This window comes from Pithys albifrons, chromosome 2 (genome assembly GCF_047495875.1).
Source record: "Pithys albifrons albifrons isolate INPA30051 chromosome 2, PitAlb_v1, whole genome shotgun sequence".
Lineage (NCBI taxonomy): Eukaryota > Metazoa > Chordata > Aves > Passeriformes > Thamnophilidae > Pithys > Pithys albifrons.
The window spans coordinates 103,264,269-103,286,339 of NC_092459.1; the positions used below are offsets into that span (position 1 = coordinate 103,264,269).

General features: G+C 41.1%; 1 protein-coding gene across 37 annotated transcripts in view; it reads right to left on the bottom strand.

Annotated features, from left to right (window-relative positions):
• Positions 1-22,071, bottom strand: part of NRXN1 (neurexin 1) — a 726,520-nt gene that overhangs the window by 282,000 nt on the left and 422,449 nt on the right. For 2 of the 37 annotated variants that reach the window (XM_071580707.1, XM_071580700.1), the window contains exon 1: positions 1,179-2,014. The exons of 33 other annotated variants lie outside the window; for them this stretch is intronic. In XM_071580707.1, coding sequence (XP_071436808.1) covers positions 1,179-1,419 — 241 coding nt within the window. In that variant the 5' untranslated portion in view covers positions 1,420-2,014. Of the gene's footprint in view, positions 1-1,178; positions 2,015-22,071 lie in introns of those variants that run through there. 2 more of the 37 variants (XM_071580723.1, XM_071580715.1) reach the window with 2 other exon arrangements.

Sequence of the window (22,071 nt, forward strand, 5' to 3'; positions counted from 1 at the left end):
GATCTTACAAAGCTTGTAAGTGGCATCCCATGATCGTGCAAGTAAAGCATGGAAAGATGAGAAAATGAAGAAGAATGAAGCTGTATAATCTAATCAGAAGCCAATAAGGGGGTTTCTTTATCTTTTTTCCTTTCCTTCCTCGGAGACAAAGGGAGGCTTAAATCCTTAAAACACAGCCTAGTATTTCGTTTTCTTTTACAGCTTTTGATACTTTCGAGTATATATATGGACACCTATTCTTCACGTATTGATGTGCAGGTTCTCATAAGTATGCATACAAAAAGAAAGGGAAGAACTGCACAGGGCTCTTCAAAGGGCACTGAAGCAGCTTCCTGTCACTTCAAAAACTAAGTACCGGAGCACTGTCATTCTCAAGCAAAATGTATTTGCACCTGTAAAGAATTTTATCTCTGTCCCTTTGCTGCCCGCTACGGCGGGCATCACTTCCCTTCCTCACTGCCCAGGCGTCTACTGCTTTCCCGATTCCCCGCATAATAAGCTGACCTTTGCTTTAGTTCATCGACTTTCGATCAAGGTAACGAACTGGAAAGAGTACGATCATCACCAGCGGTTTAAGCAACTGACTAGCTCCCTCCCCGCCCCTCGCTCCGTGCCGGGGCACCCGAGCGCCCTGGGGGCGGCTTGTTCCGGAGTGTGCGTTCTCGGGCTGGGGCAGGGAGGGGGCGTCAACGGGGGGGGGCGAAGGCCAGCGCTGCCAGGGCGCTCCCACCCGGGGCCGCGGCTCCGAGCGGCGGAGGCGTCGCCGGACCAGGCTTTCCATCCGGCTCCCTTTGCGGCGGGGTGGGTAGCAGAGGGGTGCGGAGGAGCCTCCCTTCCGTCGCTTGCCCCGCGCCTGCCGACCCCGCAGGGACTCCAAGGGGCCTACAGCACAGACACGCCGCCAAGGGATGCCCGGTGGCCTCGGGAGGCCCAGGCACTGTCCCCCGCTCCTCATCCCCGAGCCGGGAGCGGCGGGACGGGCCCCAACCCCGCCCAACGAGGTTCTTGGTGGGACCGGCCCCGCAGCCGAGACCTTCTCCCGCCTTTCCGCGGCGCTCTTCTTCCTCCCACCGAGCTTGGCGGCAGCCCCGGCCCGCGGAGTCCCGCAGCCCGCGCCTGACCTCTGCGGGGCGGCGCACACCCGACAGCGCAGGGCACCGAGCGGCATTCAAACCCACCGTGTCCGCCTCGCAAGGAAGCCGGTGACCTGTAGATAGCGATAGGCACTGAATGATGTTTGCTGCTGCCGTGGAAATGATGAATGTGGTGAGCGCCCAAACTGGAGGCGCCCCACGCCACCCCAAGGAGGCCGCTGAGAGTGAGCGGGACTATCCAGAGCAGGGCCAAGCGGCCGCCGGCGCTGCTGCTGCCGCTGCTGGCGGGTCCCGGCTCCGGGCTGCCCCTAAGGAGCACCCCCATCCTCCGGTGTGCGGCGAGCCGGCCCGCGGCGTCCTCGGGAGGAGCAGCAGCCACAGCAACGGAGGGAAACTTTGGACAGAGGCGCTCCCACACACGGTCGCGGCGCTAGCTGTAGCTCACCGCACCAGGCGAGCCATCTCTTCCCTTTGGGAAAGCCTATGAGGATCCTTTTGTCCAGGTCTTCTTCTACCCAAAACAATCCAAGACATAGTCAGAGGTAGAGAATCCAGGCAGTTCAGAGCCTTCGCAAAAGGGTGGAAGAAGGGAAAAGCCCCGCGCCCAGACAATCGCTAGTTTCAGCTTTCGCGGGGCTGGTGCTCATTAACAATACTCCACAGTTGCAAGGGCTACAAGAGTGTCAAGCATTCCCCCATCCTCAGTAATCCACAGTGTAGCCAAGCATGCCACATTTCTACTAAAAAAAAACCAAAAACGGCGATGCCACTCCATCAGCCAGCGCTGGGAAAGCAGAGAAAAATCAAACTGCTGCTCTTCCCTCCATTCATCTCCAAACTGGTGAGCCCTCAACCGAGCGAGCTCTCTCCCGGCGCGCACACACTCACGCTCGCGCACACACACACACTCGCACACGCCGCCAGACAATAATCAGGCTGCGCCGGCAACCTCAGTGGTCTGGCTATTGACAGTAATAACCAAGGATGTTTTCAGAGAGAACAGTGCACGCTTATGAAAGAAGCTGAGGGGGGGGGGGGGGAATAAAAAAAATAAAAATAAGCATGCTTGTGAGGAGCAGGGCTATGCAAATCTGCAGTCTCCGAACAGCAAATCGCTGAGGCTTGGATGCAATGCAGAGGACGAGCCTATGTTAAAGAGGGAGGCTGAGTTCAGCTCCCACACGGTCGCGCTGCCTCTCCTCAGCCTTTCGGGAGCCGCGCACTGTCAGAACACGGCTCGGGCGGTGCGGAGGGGACACACACACACACACACACACACACACGCCGCTCTTCCCCACCCGCCACCCACCCGCGCCGTGAAGTCAACAGCACAGCGGGAGCATTTCCCCTCCTCCGATAGTTCAGAGGTACCAGTGTCTTGAAAACCCACTTTCATCTTAAAAAGAACGATTTCGGGTCTTCTAATTGGCCTAAACTTCGCCCATCCGATGTTTCCCTCTTGTCTGTTCAAGCAACGGCTTTGATTATCCGGTAATTACACACACGGCGCTGAACAAAGAGTTACCGAGATTTTCTCCGGCACTACTCAACTACCGCATCTCAGCCGCCCACCGCAGATGTGGCCGCAAACTGGGCTGAAAAGAGCCTTTCCGGGCATAGCTCCCGCCGTTCCCCACGCAGCTGCAGGGCGGCGCCGGCAGTTCCCGCATCGCCCCCCGAGTGCGGAGCCCCGCCGAGGTTCTCGCCCCACGCCTACCCCGAAAACGGGGGAGGGCTACTCTACTCCCGCACACACACAGAGGCAACGGTGGGAGCTGCCACGTTTAAAACCAAGAGGGTCGTTATCCAAAGGCAAACCCATCACCCCTCGGCAGGTTCGGCGCCCCCCGGAGCCGGGCGCGGAGGAGCAGTTCCTGCAGTACCGCACCTGGGCACAGCAGGGTGTGCGAGCCGCACACTCCCGGCCCTCCTCTCCCTCCCTCCTTTCCCCGCTCCCAGCCTGCCGTTTATCTTGTGCCATGCCTTCAGCAGCATGAGATCATGGGTGCGGGGTGCGGATGCGTGAAAGCGAGAGGGCGAGCGGTGGGCGTGAGAATGGTTTTTTATACATATCCCGTTAATTTAAACGAAAACCGCTGTAATTTGCCTAGGCGCTAATTCACGCGGATGCGAAGGGAAGTCACAACCTTTCCTGAGCTGCGTAGGCTGAAGAAAGAGAAAGGCGTTTCGCCCCAGCTCTCCTCAGCCCAGGGCGGATTGCTACCCCCACGGCGACAGAAACGGGGACCGCACACGGAGGTGAAAACACCCTGAAGCCCCTGAGCAGGGGCGAGCAAGCAGCAGCCCCTGCCCTGCCCCGGGGGCGGTGCTGCTCACGCCCGTGCCCACCTGGATGCACCATAACGCAGCTTCGCCACGTATTCAGAGTTTTGCCAAGGCGCCGAGGTAAATTATGACAAGATCTTAAAGCAATGAGGAAAGCACCAGGCTGAGTGCCCGAGCCCTTTATGCCTCGCATGGAAGGGTAGACACGCACCGGGAGAAAGCCCGCACGAGCGCGGGAGGCGGAGGATCCCCGGTGGGGCTCTGCGGAGCCCTCACCGCGCCCCGGCCCGGGGGAGTGCTCCTGAGAGCGGGGCGTTAGCCGGTAACATCTCTAGCTCGTCACAGAGAGAGGCAACTTATGATGAAGTCAGTGACTTTTCCAACTTGTCTCAAAAAGCCTCAGTGAAAAAGAAGAAACATCAATTTTCCAAACTATCAGCTTGCAACTGCCATGCACTGTGACCTCCTAAAAAATAAAAGACAAAAATTCTCGTAAGTTTCATAGTTAAGGAAAGAAGGAAAAAAGAATGAATTCTTGAAAGAGATGTCAGCCTGGATTTGCCAGTTCTCATAAAATTAAAACCCCTGATCACACAAGGAATGTGTGTTAGAAATTCAATCCATAAATACCACTAGGTTTTCTATCAGTTGGACTCGGGAAACAAAAGAAATATTTCAGTCACTGGAACCAGTTTTTCAGGAAAACGTTCAGATGTTGCTGCCGTTTTAGAAACAGGCAGTAGTTAACTGACTATTCATTATTCTTAGTCATTCTACAGACGAGAAACTTAAAATTGTTATCACTTCCCTGGAATAGGAAACCGGTATTGCCAGCCGTGTAACGATACAGTTCACATTGCAGTCGTTCAGTCCTGTCTAGACCAACTTTTGTTCAGCTGTTTTAAGGCTGCCATCAAGAGTTGTATTGTGCTACCTTACAGTGGGAGTTTCCCTGCTGGCATCCAGGAAAGCATGACTGGCTCCCCATGGAGGGAAGGTGTAACCTTGCAACAGAGGTTTTCCACAGATCCTTTCCAGCCTGAGCATAGTTTTTTCAACTTTGGTTGAAGATACACTTTGGATTAAGTAGGACTTTGTGCAAGCACTCTTCTCAGTTTTGTTGCTTGTAGTTTGAGCACTTAATCCAAAGTCTTCCTCCATCTGCCATCTACTGTGTCATAGAGTCTTAAAGTGCTTAAATACCAAGAACAAATGTATAAAATGTTTAGGTACTTCAAAAGTACGTCGTTTAATATTTTACTGAATATAAAAGGAATGTTTAAGTGCCTGACTTTATTAAATGTGTACTATTTATGCAGTGCACACACATAACTGCCACTAAAGTTTGTAGTTTAAATTTCTGTTTAGAGACTACTTAGAGAAGGTTTTTTTTTCATCAGATAGACTATAATGGATCATTTTTAGGCGTTACTTTATGATGTTAAACACTACTTAGGGACTGGCAAATTAATGGATTGTTTTGCTGCTGTGTACCCAGACCAAGAGCTGTGGACACAGAGGCCAAACTTCACAAAGCTATTTAGGCATCTAACTCTTCTTTAAATACCCTATTAAAACCTGAATGGGCTGACTGCTTCCTAAGTAGGTTTCCTTTCTGGATCTGGCAATGTGCTCAGCACCTTGGATGTAGTAGCTCTAATTTTAATACAATTTGACATTTTTTTGGCTCTGCACTCTGAACCACAAACAAGAGAGGGACTATCCAAGTTTCAGGGAGGAGAAAGGTAATCTAATGCAGTGCATGGGTGAGAAATGCGAAGAAGCAATATGCAGAAAATGTCATTAAAAGATTAAAAATTAAAATAATAGTGGGAAGGCGAAGAATGAAGTGTATGAAAGCAAGTGAAAGGCATATGGGGACAGGAAAGCAAAAGAAGGACATGCCAGAAATAAAAATCCTCTCCTTACTATGCTGTCTTTTGGGGGAGGGTTGTTTGTTTGTTTTGGGTTTGTTGGTTGGTTGGTTTGAGGGTTTTGTGGTAATAGCAAGGACTTCTTTCCAATTGGATTGAAATCCTGGTAGTCAGATACTTATATTTTTTGCATGCAAAGGAGGTTGTAGGGTAACAAGTGACAGAACAAGAGGAAATGGCCTCAAGTCACACTAGGGGAAGTTTCAATTTGATATTTGGAAAAATTTCTGCAACCCAAGTATTGTCAAGTATTGGAACAGGAATAGGCCGCCCAGAGGGAACAGGCTGTCCAGGAAAGTGGCTAAGTAACCATCCCTGAATATATTTAAAACAAGACTTGTAGAGATTTAGATTAGATAGTGGGAAGAAACTCTTTGTTGTACGGGTGGTGAGACATTGGAACAGGTTCTCCAGTTGTGGATACCCCATCCATGGAAGTGTTCAAGACCAGGCTGGATGGGGCTTTGAGCAATCTGGTCTAGTGGGATTTGTCCCTGCCTATGGCAGAGGGGGTTGGAACTAGGTGATCTTTAAGGTCCCTTCCAACCCAAACTATTCTATGATTTTATGTGGCACTTAGGTACATGGTTTAGTGGCAGACTTGGCAGTGTTAGGCTCATGATCATCTTAAAGGTCTCTTCCAACCTAAATAGTTCCATGATACTACGGTTCTCTTTCAAAAGGTCAATTGGGTGTTTAGGCACTTGGAGTTAGGCTTTTTAATGACAAGCAAAAGTTAAAAGCAGCTGCAAGTCAACATTATGAAAACTGATGGTAAGCAGCATTTCTTATTTAAAATGCTTGCCTTTTATACCTCCTGCTGATATAAATATATGAATTCTTTGTTAGCTGAGGACTAATCAAAGTTTTAATCCCCAAGGGCACATGATCATGTACTCCCAACACAATCAACATTGTAGTATCAGTCTATGAAGGTTCACTCAAAGAAGGAAGTGGTATGAAAGGCATAAACAACTGTTTATAAACAAATGTCCAGTTGTAAGCATAGAAAATAAAGTGTGAAAATAAACTGTAGTGTTCATAGTATAGTTTTTAGTATCTCAAAAACTTAGCTCAGTGAATTTAGCCCCATTTAACACTTACACCCTGTGCAGGTCATGTTGGCAGTAAATGTGACTTTTCATCAAGGTATTTCTAAAAAATGAATTCTGTTAATACCAGTAGGTTCTTCAGTTCATGAGCAAGAATACCCCAAATTGTAAAACACATTTTTCCCTGATTTCTTCTAGTGTAATTATCCTATGAACACTAAATGCTCCTAAAGATTTATACAAACCAAAAAAGAACTTCCTCAGGGATAATTTACATGACTTCCTCAGATAAAATCAGATACTTCTTACTTGTGTGACCATCTCTCTTTCTTCAGCAGTACATGTATATCAGTTGAGATGGACAACTTCAGCAACACCAGCAAAACTAAAATGCAGACCCTGCCTTAGGCCAGCAGAACTTGTAAGTTAAATTCAGGGCTCTGTTTGGTTAAGTGTCATGTTATGCAATCAGTCTTCTCTGGCCACTTCTAGTTAATCCTGCAGTTAGTGTTGCAACATCCACTCTTAAACTCCTGAAATATAAGTGCTGTTCAGTAAACTCACATAGAAAAACACCTTTGTCATGACGTCCTAGTTCACACAGACACAGTTCTGAGAGGCCTTTTGTGAGGCTCACACACCTCCTCAGATACATGTCTATATTAAAGGAATACTATGCAATTAACTATGCAAAACACTGCCTATTTTTTTTACATTACAGCTTTTCTCCACTACTAGGTCTGAAATCTCACTTTATTTCAAAACACGTGGATCTTTTGTGATTACAGTTAAGCAGGCCAGAATTTTTGTTCATCCATCCAACAGACGGCAGCTTAGAGAAGAAAAAACCTAATACTTCCTTGTAACCACTACAAATTCTGCTAAATTTAATGACCTATACACTGTAGGTTTTATAACACTGGATATGTTTACTTTCCTCTTTTAAACAGAAGAGAATGTTTCTTTAGAAAGCCAATAAATTGCAAGATACTAAACCAAGGCCTGTCATCTGTGTCCAGTTTGTGTCCTAACCCTACATAACCTAGGGCAGAACCCCTTTACTTTAAGCCAATAAACTTTATCATACAAAATACTTTGAGACTTCTAGGGTAATAAATATAATTCTAGGAGGATTTGTGGAGTATGGAGTATTTGTGCAGTCATAAAATAGAGAGAAATCCAAAATTTTGATGATCATATAAGGAAGGGCAGTTTACAACAGAAATACTTAGGCTGCTTTCTCTGTAGTGCAGCTATTCCCTATGTATAGTACAAAATAAATCCTAGTACAGTTAGTAAGTCTTTTTGTCTATTCAAATAGGCTTAAATCTTCATAATAAATGTTTCTTGACTCTGTGTGTATAAAGGACTATCTTTCTCTCTATTTCTTGCTGTCAAAAGAAAGCTGATGTTTATTTTATTTCATTTCATTGAAACCATAAACCAAATCCTTTCAAGTTAGAACAGAAGCAGCTGGTGGAGAACATTTTTCAATGGGGAATTTTGACTCCCAAAAAGAAGGCTCTTCTTAGTCTGAAACAGCTCTTTTTAGTCCATAAGTCATCAGAGCACTTTGCCATGTCTCTCTGCCCTTACTTCTGTTAGCCCTGATTTGACCCATCTGGAAGAGGATGGCTCATAGAATCATAGAATCATAAAATCAACTGGGTTGGAAAAGACCTCTGAGATAATCAAGTCCAACCCTTGGTCCAACTCCAGTCCGTTTACTAGATCATGACACTCAGTGCCATGTCCAATCTCAATTTACAAACCTCCAGGGATGGTGAATCCACCACCTCTCTAGGCAGGCCATTTCGATGCCTGATTACTCTCTCTGGAAAGAATTTTTTTTCTGATATCCAACTTAAATTTCCCCTGGCAGAGCTTAAGCCCGTGCCCCCTTGTCCTGTTGCTGAGTGCCTTGGAGAAGAGACCAGCCCCCATCTGGCTAGAAATTCCCTTCAGATAGTTCTAGACAGTGCTGAGGTCACCTCTAAGCGTCCTCTTCTCCGGGCTAAACAAGCCCAGCTTCCTCAGCCTCTCCCCATAGGCCTTATACTCCAGTCCCTTCACCAGCCTTGTTACTCTTCTCTGGACCTGCTCCAGCACCTCAATATCTTTCCTGAACTGAGGGGTCCAGAACTGAACACAGTACTCAAGGCGTGGCCTCACCAACGCAGAGTACAGGGGAAGGATCACTGCCCTGGTCCTGCTGGCCACGCTATTTTTGATACAGGACAGGATCCCATTGGCCTTCTTGGCCACCTGGGCACACTGTTGGCTCATGTTGAGCTTCCTGTCAAATACGAACCCCAGGTCCCTTTCCGCCTGGCTGCTTTCCAGCCACTCTGTCCCCAGCCTGTAGTGCTGCATGGGGTTATTGTGGCCAAAGTGCATGACCTGGCACTTGGCCTTATTGAATTTCATCCCATTGGAATCAGCCCATCTCTCAAGTCTATCCAGATCCCTCTGCAGAGCCCTCCTGCCTTCCAGCAGGTCGACACTCCCTTCCAACTTGGTGTCATCAGCATATTTGCTGATGATGGACTCAATCCCCTCATCTAAATCATCAATAAAGATGTTAAAAAGGACTGGACCCAACACAGACCCCTGGGGAACACCACTAGTGACCAGCCACCAGCTGGATGCAGCTCTGTTCAGCAGCACTCTCTGGGCCTGGCCCTCCTGCCAGCTGCTAACCCAGCAGAGCCATGACCAAGCCATGGTCTACCAGCTTTTCCAGGAGTATATTATGGGAGACAGTGTCACAGGCCTTGCTGAAGTCTAGATAGACCACATCCACAGCCTTCCCCTCATCCACCAGGTGGGTCACCTGATCGTAAAATGAGATCAGGTTGGTCAGACAGGTCCTGCCCCTCCTAAACCCATGCTGGCTGGGTCTAATCCTTTGTCCGTACCTAGGATGATCTGCTCCATAATCCTGCCAGGCACGGAGGTCAGGCTGACAGGCCTGTAGTTGCCTGGGTCAGCCTTGTAGCCCTTTTTGTGGATTGAGGTGACATTCGCCAACCTCCAATCATCTGGGACCTCCCCAGTGAGGCAGTACTGTTGGAGGGTGATGGAGAGCAGCTTGGGAAGCTCTTCTGCCAGCTCCCTCATCACCCTGGGATGGATTCCATCTGGTCCCATAGACTTGTGAGGATCCAGTTGCCTCAGTAAGTCACTAACTCTTTCCTCCTGGAATACAGGGGGGCTATTCAGCTCCCTCCTTCTGTCTACCAGCTCCAGAGGCCAGTTGTCTTGAGGGCCACCTGTCTTACTGGTGAAAACTGAGGCAAAGTAGGTGTTAAGTACCTCAGCCTTCTCCTTGTCTTTGTTAACTGTATTTCCCTCCAAGTCCAACAGAGAATGGAGGTTTTCCTTGCCCCTCCTTAGTCCACCAGGGCTTGTCTTCTGCTGAAATGCCACTTAATTTCATATTTTGTCTGGGTTTTGTTTTTTTTGTTTTCAGTATAACTTTGCACAAAGGGTTCTAGCACTTTGGGTTGGTTCCCCATTTCACTCCGATATAAAATCACAGGAATTAAGGCCAAATCCAGATGTATACACATAGAGGCATTTAAGAGATTTGTAGTCCTGTTTCAAACAGAGCAGGCTGTAGTTATGTCCTCTTAGGACTACTGCATAAACACTTAATTCTGTGGGCAATTACACTGCTGCATAACCTAAAAAAGTCTCTGATATCTACCAGTGCTGCTGCAGGAATTAGCACTGCATTGCTGCAGAAAAGATCCCTGATGCAGCTTCAATGCTACTGATTTGAACTCCTCAGCAAATACTCCAGCTAGGGACAAAAAAACCCCCACCATAAAAATAGGTTGTAAATTACCCATCAAGAACTTTGATGACAAATGCCAATAACAGAGCCAAGTAATATGCTCTTTTGTATCCAGTACAAGCATATTAAGTATATGAACAAATCGGCTTTGCATAAAGACCTCCAGAAACAGAAAAAGTGTGTGTGTCATACAGTTGTTTGCAACTCTTGATATTGTTTAGCATGCCCAATAACAGATATTAAACACCATATCAAGGCAAGGCTCACAATAATGCAACTGCCACAAAATGGGGACACTGATGTTAAAGACATTGCAAGACAAAATTGTCCTTTTTTGGGGGGGTTGGGGGTGGGGGCGGGGAAGCCTGCTAGTGGCCAAGAGAGCCCTAAATAATGTTCATGTAGTACCTAAATTCAGGAGTGCATTTTTAAGCAGGTTTTCCTGACAGTATTCTAAGATATCACTCAGTATGACTCATGAACATCACATGACATCCCCCATCCTGCTTGTCTTTGTGGAGAAGATGTACAGTGGAGTTCCATCTCCTGTTTTCCCTGAACATGTTAGTCCTGCAACAATATTGGCAAAGAAAGGGATAAGGTACAGCACGCTATTTGTCCAGTGCAATATATTGCTTTAGACTCCAGACAGCAGTAGCATTACAAGTCAGGTGCAGAAATAACTGAATTTAAAAAGCAGAGTTGTAGGTGGATGGCCCTAACTTTTGGCATTCATAACTCTAAAATGTTCAAATACTTACTTAGCTTTAAGCTTCTTTCTCCCCACTCTGCCCTTACCTCTACAAAAAGTGTCACCATTGTGCAGAAACCATATTTGTAGTGCCAAGCAAATTTCCTACAGCTGAGTTATGAACCTCTGAACATACAAGTTTACAATGGAAATGTTGACATAATCCTAAATGCAGTGGCACAAATACTGCCACTACAATAATCCTTGTAATCTAATATATTAGCCCTAGGGGGATGGAGACTGAATTGCTGGTCTCAGACAGCCTTTTTGAGGCTCAATTCAAATTACATAATTATTCTACATCCGTCAAGTTCTTTAAAACACATTTCAAATGCACTACTGCACATTCCAAAATATTTGTTCTTTGGAGATTGATTTGACTTTTTCTTCTACTTTAAAGAGATATATGACCTCAGAGGCATACGAAAAATCATTAATCAAGTTTATACCATGTAACACTCTTTTGTGTGTGAAAGACTTACTTTTTTTTCTAGATCCCCTCAATTGTGTTGCCAAGGTGATTCCCCTAGAGAGCCATGCATTTATCTTGACAGGTGTTAGCGAGATCTGTGGAGTCTCTGTGGAATTGCTACTGGTTGCTTTGAGATACAGTAGAAAACATTAAGTCTGCAAACTAATGAACTTACCTGATTACATTCTAAATAAAATAAACCACAGAGCAAGTTGGATTCTACTAATGCCTTTCTAATGAAGCTTTTATTGGGCATATGGTGTGGTCTTGCAATTTTCCTCATATAGTTAGCACAAGCGAAAACTCAAAATAAAACCTATGTGTACCTCTTTTGCATCAGATCAGTATCAAAACCTCACTATCACAATTATATTCAGACTGCTATTTTACTGGCATAACCTTTGTTTATGAGTTGCTAGAGTATATGGATTAAAAAATAGAAAAGTATTCAGATTAAAAAAAGAAAAGAAGAGTCACCACTGATAGGAAATGAGAAAATACAACTTCTACTGCTGTTTCTAAGAGAAAATTTAAAACCACTGGTGAAAACTTATAATTGCTCTAAAATACATTCTGTGACCTGCCCTGACAATGTCAGGGAATAATTAATAAAGTATTGTAACTTCCAAAGTTAAATAATCATGCCGTTTGTGTGTTCCAGCACTGAGCTGTAACATACTATATTTTTGTAGTGCATATTAGAAACAATAAAACAAGAGGTGCTTTTAACAAAAAATATGACTCTTAAGCAAGGTGAAACAAGATACTATCATTGTCAGCCAGCTATGCCTTTTGCTTTTAATTGCCATATTCTTTCTCTCTATATATGTACAAGATCAGAACACAACAAAAAACATTCCTTAGCAACATTCATCTTCTGGGAACATGCTGCTGAATTTAGGTATAAAACCATAATGGCATCTCAAGGAATAGCAATAGTTCATGTACTTCAACTTTGATATACTACTTCAAATCCTTAATCTCCTTTTTTCAGATTCCCACATAAAGTTTTGCTCTGCTTCTATATTTGCAAATGCCCATTTGAGACAAAAAGATCTTTTCATACACAAGCTCTCCCCTTCCTGTATTTACATCAACAACAACAAATTAGCAACCATTTTTTCTTTTTCCTTTTCTTTTTTTTTTTTATTTTTTTTTTTGGTAGAGGATAAGAAAACAGCTACGGTGAAAAAAAAAAGTGAGAACACAGTTTTTCTTTCCTTCAGCACCAACAGCCAGAAACAGTATGAAGGCAATGGATCATGCAGAAAAGCAATTTCCTACTTCAGGGATTAAGCAATACCCTCTTTTTTAATGTTAAATGAAAGTTCTAGTTATTTTTTTTCCAAGTAATACTGATTTTTCCCCTCCCAATATAAATAAATAGTCACCGGAGAAGCTCCAGTAGTCCCAAACACATCACTTTCTAGCCAATCAATAACACAGATAAAACCCTTTATGTTGTACTTCTTTGAGCAGGCCTGTTGTTAGGGTAAGAAAAATTAAGCTACTACAGAAGCCAAAGAAAATGAACTTAATGAGACAGAATATCTGATGATACATATATTCTGTTCTTTTCCTAAGGACAAATATAGGGGATTCCGATATAGAAAATCACAAAATCAGAGTTGAAAGACAGGTTGTTGGATGGTTTCAACAAACATCCCACTGACCCGAATGGAATTTACACAAGCCAAAGATCTGGACACTACCTTTGTGTTAAATCATTCCAGCAAAATCAATAAGAGCTATAAATTATTAGAAGCCATTTTTAATTTTTACCTATTTGCACTGATGATCAATTTATAATTAATGCAAAAAGAGATTTAGAGCAATGTTATGTCCTTAAAATAAATATCCATTAACTACACAGTATATCCCAGAAGTGTCTTTGTTACTTGCAGAATTCTTCCAGAACACTGGATCTATACATATAATGATATTTAACTGGTAATGAGTTATTGAACTGCACAGGGGGAAACAGCTTACAACCTTAAAAACTTCTAAAGTAACTTCTCAAGATGAGCTTCAATTATGCAACTCAGTATATGAAAAAATTATTTTCGTCTCTAAAATGCATCATTGTTAGTTTGCATTTGGTTTTTTTTTCATCAAAGGAGAATTATAATATGTAAGCAAGATAGTAAAGGCTTCATTCTACTGAAGAAGCTCAGAAATAAGCAGATTTGCAAAATTAGTTTTCCAGAAGGAATATTCTAATTATGCATTTGAAGAAGGTTGTTTATTCCTTTCCAGTACAGTTCAGGAAAATGTTCATTGTAAATATGACCAACAGCGGGAAATTCCTATTTCACTACTCAATACAGACCCAAGTGGTAAGCAGCAGTTAAGGTTTTGTTAATTTATTTAGAATCTCTAATTTCATTTCTTCATATGAACAGGACAAACTATTCAGGTTTTTGGTTACAGTGATGAGATCAGCAGGTATTTCATCAATGTTTAGCCATAGACACATAAACCTTATTAGGAAATTTTCTGACCTGAGTGACTATAAACATAAGGATTGAGAAAACCCAGAGCATTAACATAAACCTGGCCATTAATCTGCTATGAATATTTCTCTCCTGACAAGAAAGATTACCAGATCTCCAATTGTTGATGAAGGGGATGAGGCAAGCACTCCAAAAGTAGTAACTGTTGATCACTGATGTCTTGTGGTAAACAGCAAAAGGATGTTTTCCCCATATCTTTTCAGTCCACCAATCTTGAATAAACATTTATCATATTTGTCTAATAGATATGTGGAAGGATAAAACATTACTGAATGTTTTATCTTTTCTTTTTAATTGCCTACTTATAGTGTGAGCCTCCATATCTGAATGTGTTTCAGGGTGACACCGTGAGTCGGCCTCTGCTCACAGCATATTGATGTACAAACACAAGTACAGACTGCAAAAATGTGGATTCATTCTTCCCATCAGCTCAGCTTTGATAAAGCTTCAGTAGGAATACAGGTACAAATCTGGACATTACACTCCAGTAAAATGTGAGCCTATTGAGAAAAATGTGAGGAGAGACACATGACAAGAGTCTAGAGAACATGAGCTTCATCAGTAAAGTTTGAAAGAATTAGGCTAGAAAGGAGACAACTGAGACTGAACATGATGACAGCCTTTAAATGTATGAAAGGCTGTTTCAAAAGAATAAGGAAATCACCTGTTCTCAATCACAGTTATGTACAGGACAAAAAGAAATGTGCTAAATTGCAGCAATTAATATTCAGAGTGAATATTTGCAAAAACCCTCTCAACAGTAAGGATAGCGAGTTGCTATAAAAGATTACCTGGACGATGGTAGAGCCTCCACTGTTAGAATTATTTCAGAACAGCATAAACACAAGTTTTCCTAGAACTACTTAAATGTAATCTATTTTTCTTTTCAGGACTGTGATAATGTTCTGCAGTCCCTTTCATCTTTATATTCCTATGAATAGGACTTCTGCATGCTAACATTTGTTCTGGAAATTGTTAAACTGCAGAAATAAAAACATTCTCCTCTAGGCCTCCCCTTACTCATGTTGGTACAGAAATAAATAGGAGTAAATTTCTTATCAACACCCTTTCTTGGTTCATGTGATATTACTAGAGATGACAGGTCTATTTGCCTGTTTGTTGCATTTCTTAGAAAACAAAAATGAGAATTACCAACCTTATCTAGGCCAACGGTAAACAAATGAATAAGAAAGCAAATCTCACTGCACCATAAATTCCTCTACTACATCACAAAACAAGTCTCAATGAATTCAAGAAAGGGAAATGCAGCAAGCACAAAGATTTCAGATGAGTAGGAAAGAAAGGAAGTTGCATTATCCACTTTGGCTTTGGAAGAATGGTCTCTGATATACGAACTTTTAGCTGATGTACACATGTGTGTATATATATATCCATGTGAGTATTTGTCAGCTTTTGACATTGACAAAAATTTTCATGATTAGACTTTCTTTCCTAAGGTTGTGCCATATTGTTTATCATTACTTGTAACATGCATGAAATTCAAACATTGCCATGCTCCTGTACCCAGTGGGCTCAGTAGTATTCATTAAGCAGTCTGTTCTTCCAGGATTAAACTTTCAATGATGTTATTTAGCTTTGAAACTTCCAGTTTCAAGTCATATAAATTCTTTACTTAATTACAATATTTTAGTGAACAGTACTCTCAACATCAACCTGTAAAAGATTTTACTTCTCTGTAGGTTACCCCTGAATGGTTGAGATAGTTGAATACTGTGGTGTCGTGTTTGAACTTACATGCAGCCACTTGTGTGTACTAAATGAAGAAGCACACAGTGAACAGATTTGGACATCTGTGCCCGAAACTTTCAAAATTGAGCTAAAACATGATTGAAAGAATGTACTTCAAAATACCAATCTAAAACTTGAGCAAAATTTGCTTGCAATAGCTGTGATGGAGGAAAGTATAATCTCAGCATAGGAGAGGGTTGGGGTTATGATCTTTTCTTACTGACGATAGGAAGGAACAGAAATACCCTGTCCCTTCCTAAAGATATGTCTTTGTAAATTTCTATCTGTTACACTCTTGACAAGTCTCCTAGTACTCATAATTTCTTGTTTTTCTCCTTGGTAATTTGCACTGATGTGATGAGTGAGAGAAATCTCCAGAGCAAGTTCCTCTGCTTATAATTCCCTTTGGAGAAATTATTTTGCCTTTTTGGTAGCATGTAAAGTATCTCAAGATTTTCCCCTCATTTATTAAATTCATTAGAGATCATCAAAACTATTGAATTTCTTTTCAGCAGGACACTCTCTTGTCAGTAATTCCCTGTCCACTGCTCTTCAAAGAAACAGTTTTCTTTGATCCATATTGCAACTGAATTTGCACAACTTGAAAATAAACTTGTATCTCACTCCTCCACTGCTGATAGCTGCATTTCCAGTCAAGACAATTCTCTCAAACTACACTTCTGAAAGATGTGAGTCTTTTCTGAAACCTTTGGCATTATCTTCCTGCTTTGTGGAACTTTTCTGTAATATTCTGCATACAGATTTTAAACCAATCAATCTATGTTTCTATTCCAGATTCTTGACCCAGACAATACATCTAAAAAAATGTAAAGCGCCTAAATGATGCAAGAAATTGTGATGAAAAAACCAAGAAGAGTTGGATAAAAATAAATCTCACTATTATATCTAATCAAATTCACAGCTGCAATATCAGACCCATCAAATTCTCAAGAATCAGTCTCACTACAGGAGTGTGAAAAACCTATCCAACAGGAGGCCATTACAAGATCTAGGAAATATGGAAGTAGCATTGAAGAGATATGCAGAAAGTAGAACAAAAAAATGAAAAGTAGCAGAGGACCCAGAAACAGGAACCTGTAACACAATACAAAATTAAAGCTAGGAACATTTTTCTTACCAGACTGTAGTCTTAACAGTGGACTCACACAACTGCAGAATACACAATAGCAAAATCTGGTCATTCACAATTATTTCTTCTGCTATATACTTATGAAATAAATGTTTAAATTTAGTACTCCTCTTCTTGAAAAGGAAAGTGAAGGTTTTTTTCCATTTTATTTCAGAAAAGCTTTTGGACTGAAATGGCATATATTTCAAATGGAAAGATCAAAGCTACTGTGTTCCATCTGAGAACATACAAAGTTAAAGAAAATAATTATTTTATTCCAGAAGTGTTCTGATCCTGATTTCTTATACTTAGGAAGCTTGAATTTTTGCCAAGATGCATGAAAAAGTATGCAGTTTCATTGATTCATAACTGTCCAATTATACATAATCTTTGCTTACTGCTTCTGAACAGGGACAATTTTCATGTCATTATTTTCCTTCTGGTTTTTAGCGAGCCAACTATCACTTGTTTCAACAGAACATCATTATAGGTCATCTCCTCTCCAAATACATTTTCCAGTGGATCATGTAAAAAAAAAAAAAGAAACACAAAACCAAACAAAAAGCAAACAAACCCTTTAAAAATGACAACAAAACCCCCCACCACAGCAGTACAGCTAGATTGCAGGCTTCTCTGCCTTCCTAAGAATTCATCAAAGAGTGTCAGTATTATGTGTGTGTACACACTTGATTGCATGCATGTGTGAAACAGAACAAAGAGAAAGCTCTATATCTGGTTTATGTATCCTTGCAACATTTCAGAGGTTCTCATCAGCCTCTCATCAGCCCCCAAGAAAGTGTCTGCACATATCCTTCCCTGATTAAGGCAATAAATATTGAAGTAGTCTTATATTCATGAGTAATTTACTAAATAAAACAAAGCAGCCATTTTTAGAAATACTTTAGCTAAGCAATCGTGGACTCCTTAGAATGGGCCAAGTCTCCTTTACTAAATACATGCTTTGTTGCAGTTTCTGAAATATCTATAATATACTTTAAACATCCAGACCCACTACCACATGATTAACACTAAGAAATTATTTTTTCAGAGTAGTCCACTAGGTATGACTTTTTAAAAAATCTTTTTTTTTTATCTTTAGAATGGTTTACAGGTAATAATATTGATAGCAGATTTAAATTCTTAAGAGGAACTGTAATTGCATCTATCTATTTCTTCTCTCCATGCTCTATTTTTATGGTTTCTTAAGCTTTGACTTCAGGAACCTCTTACTCATCTACAGCAATGTGAAGTAGTATAAACCACACAATTATTCCATATACTGAGGTAACTCCATAATCCTCCATTGAGAATGACATGTATACTTTTGGAAGATATGGTCCCTATATTATGTCTTTATGTTGTCAGTGATGTAATATTTCCTTGAATATTAAGTGTTTTAAAATATTTCCTATTGCTATACTGCTCTTTGCCATACAAACCGCAACCAATAGACTTTACTTTTCCTAAAAGTGAAATTATCCCTATCTTTAGCTAGATGGAAATGCAGACTAAATTAATGAGAGTAATAGGAAGTTACTATTTCCAGATTACAAGATTAAGGATCTGAACTCACAGCTATAATAATAATTTCAGGAATTAAGACTAAAATATCCACAGACAAGTGTTCAACTGATGCAAGTCACCATATATACACTGACTTCAACACAGCATTATCAGCTTATCTATCTATCACCTGACTGGGTAATCAAGGAAATATTTCATACCAGATGATGCATACCTAAGATATGCGTGCAGCAGTGGGAGGTGTTAGGTCAGTTCCACCATGGCTGAAGTAGAAGCAGGACATGCTACAGCTGTTCTGCTGTGCTAGGCCCCTGCTCCTGCTGCCGCTACTTGCATTTTGTTTGAGTTTCAGGGAAGTAGAAACATTTTGTTGTTGCTCTTTTTGTTCTTTGCTGGGTGTCTTTTAGAGTGCTTATGAATCTAGAGTAACAGATTTTGTATTAACTGGGGAGTGGGAAGTTATTTCTTGTTATACATAACTTGTGTAAGTGTGTGATATATTGCAGTTTTAATTTTCTCTTCTATATAAATACATATAGTAAGTTTCAGCATAAACCTAGTTTGGAGGGGTTTTTTTCCCTCTCCCTCTTTTTCTCTTGGCTGGTTGGGGGGAGGAACAGTTTTTCTCTGTACTTGGGCAGTTGGCATTTTGCCAGCTCAACCCAAGACAGTAAGTTAACAGGGTACAACCATAAAGCTCATTTTGCCAAATATTAAATGTGCCTATTAATAAAGCAGGAAGCAAATTTTATGTATTATGTTCAAAATAAGCAAACAGTCTTTCGCAGAAAGGAAAATGCAGAAAAATATTTAAGCCAAATGCTTGCCATAATCTAGTTTTATCTAATCCTAATACTATGCAGCCAATATCCCGATAAGTTGTTCTGCCGTTGTAGACTAATACAATGTCATTAGAATTGAAAGACAGAGTCATGCCATGCCAAAACATTTATCTACTTGTAAAACAATGTAATCTGAACTGTATTGCAACAGGCTGGAAGCAACATCACCAGGCTCTCTTTCAGCAATAATCTTTCTAAGTGTCTCTATCTTTTTTTTTTTCCCCTCTCCTTTAATGATTTTCTGCTTATATGCTAACTGCGGCAACAGAATGGAAATGGTGGTGTTCAGGTTTGTTTTCTTTTCTATTTCTTTTTTTTTCTTTCCTTTTTTTTTCTTCCTCTTTTGTGTGTTTTTATGTTTGGTATGGTTTTACAGTGTGCTTTATTGTGTTTCTTTTTACTTTTCTGGAATTTAGAGAGTAAAATTCTTCTTAAAGTATAGAAACATACACAAGGATGCTTAGGTCAGGAAGCAGTTTGGAGGGGGTATGGTGGTTCCATTCAGGTTATGGGCACAACTCCCCTGGCCACAGAACCCAAGGCAGGACTCGTGCACCCCAAGGGATCAGGATAAGAGATCTCATCTTGAGAGAGAGGTGATCTGATCCACAGGTGGGAATGCTCCTGAGTTCGCTACCTGGATGCAATCTGAATTACATGAAATTGTGCCATTATTCACACAGTGGTTTTAATGTTTGTATTTTTATGTTCAATACCCTCAGTTAAAAGTTTCTCTTTGCATATTCAAATTAGGTCTGAAAATGTAGTAGGGTGAAATGCAAATAGAATAGACAAGAATTCTGGCCTTAGTTAAAACAACAGTAAAGTATTCTGCTTTGCATTTGGAAAGGAAAAATATCAACCCAAGTTGCTTGACAGGTTTAGAAACCATAACAAACCATTTGGGGATTATAGCCTTAAATTTACATTTCAAAATGAAGCCCCTTGAAAAGGCAAGTGGCTGGTGCTTACAGACTGTGTTAAGAAAATTTCTAATGAACACATGTGATATTTTATTATCATGGAACCATCTGACTATACATGGTTGTAGACTATTAAGGAGCTGAAGTCCAATGATGAATGTGATCACAATCACAGCTTAACTAACTGTTGCCTTTTGTTCTATAAAGCTTCTGTTAGTGAATTCAACCACGTCACTCCATTAGCAAAGCAGTGTTCTCTCCTGTTACATGAAATGCAAAGTATAGTGCATAATTTCTTAAGGACTTCACAGGGAACAACATAACTGTCTAGTTCTATTTTCCATCACTGCCATGTGATAGTAGATTGTGTATGCAAGAGAACTGATGAAGGTATGCCAGCCAGTAAAGATGGAAGGAAAAGAAATCACTAGGTTTTGGTGGAAGAGATATTTATGGACATTCCCATTTGATGTCTTTCAGTGCTTCGCACAACTTTTGAGTAGAGGTGAATCAGGCTAGATTTGTCTTTTGAAGCCTAGTAGGTCTGATTTATCCTTTAAGAACATCTGTACTCTAAAATTATGTTCCAAAATCATTCCATTAGGCTATTTTCACAAATGCTTTCTCATTATGTTTTTGAAAATTTAGGAGCTTTCATTCATGGAGTAAGATGTGCTCATTTGCTGTATCATCCTTCTGCTTTTTTTGGACACTCTCTCATTCTAATTCTCACACAGAATGAATGACACTAGCACTGATGATAATGACACTGGCAATCATGCATACAGAATTAAACTGAAATGTGTTCCATTTTGGCTACCATTAGTACTGGCATCTTGGTTATTCCTCTCCAAAGGAACCAGAGGAAAAGATTTCCCTTCCCTCTCCTCAATTTCCTTTATGTTTTCTTCTGTAAGGAAATGCAGCATATAAAAAAACTCCAACCTAAAACAAACCCACAAAAACTCAAACAAAACCACCGCCCCCAAATACAACAACAACAAAACAAACAAACAAAAACAACCCCCCCCCAAAATGAATGTGAGGTTCACCTGCAATTCAATCCCTAATCCTGAAGGCTAAATTTATATAAACAACATAAACAAATAATAAACCCCAGATCTTTTTAAAGTGCTTATATTATTTCTAATGGCATTTTCCAAAGCAGTCTTATTAATTTCCATGGTATTTTAATATCTTCATATATTTGCAAACAAGTAAAAAAAAATATGAATTCCAAAGAAGTTTTGAGTTAAGGAATCATTAAGTTTGTATTATCAAATATTTTACCAAAATCAACTCTGAATAATAACTGAGAGATTTGTAATGCATATAGAAAAATACTAAAAATTAATAATTTCTTATATCAGTATTGTTTTAAAAGGAAATATGGAAGTATTTCTCTTGATTTCCACTCCCTCCAACTCACACACACACAAACATGCACAAATTGTCACTTCAGGGAGTTCATACTGAATAGACCACTCTGGAAAACTTGACAGACAATAGATACAAAGGCAAGCACTTAAAAAGCCAAAACAATAGGTCAGATCTGATCTTTACTAATGTGAATTAAGGTTTCAAGATTGAGTGTGAATTGGTTTAGAGCAACAATGAAAGCCATATCTCTGATGTTGAAAGGCAAATATACAGAAGAATACTTTTATCTGTCTATGCTACAAGATAACCAAAACACAAGTTGCACAATTTGATTCAGGTTGCCTCGGAGAGGAGAAATGCGATGGCATTCTTTTATCAGTCAACCAACTTGTAATAACCTCAAGAAGAAATTAGTTGAGAAAAGATGAGGACTACTATAACCACCTTCTTTTACGCTTTCTCCACAGACTGATTAAATCCTGGCTTGACTGCGTAAATTCCCTCTAATCAGACCAACTCTGAGTATCCTGACTACCTGTGAGAAAGATTATAATGAAATATCTCTGAGCAAAGTATCCACCTTTCAAGCAACCAGCATTTGCCTCTGCAGCCATATAGAATTT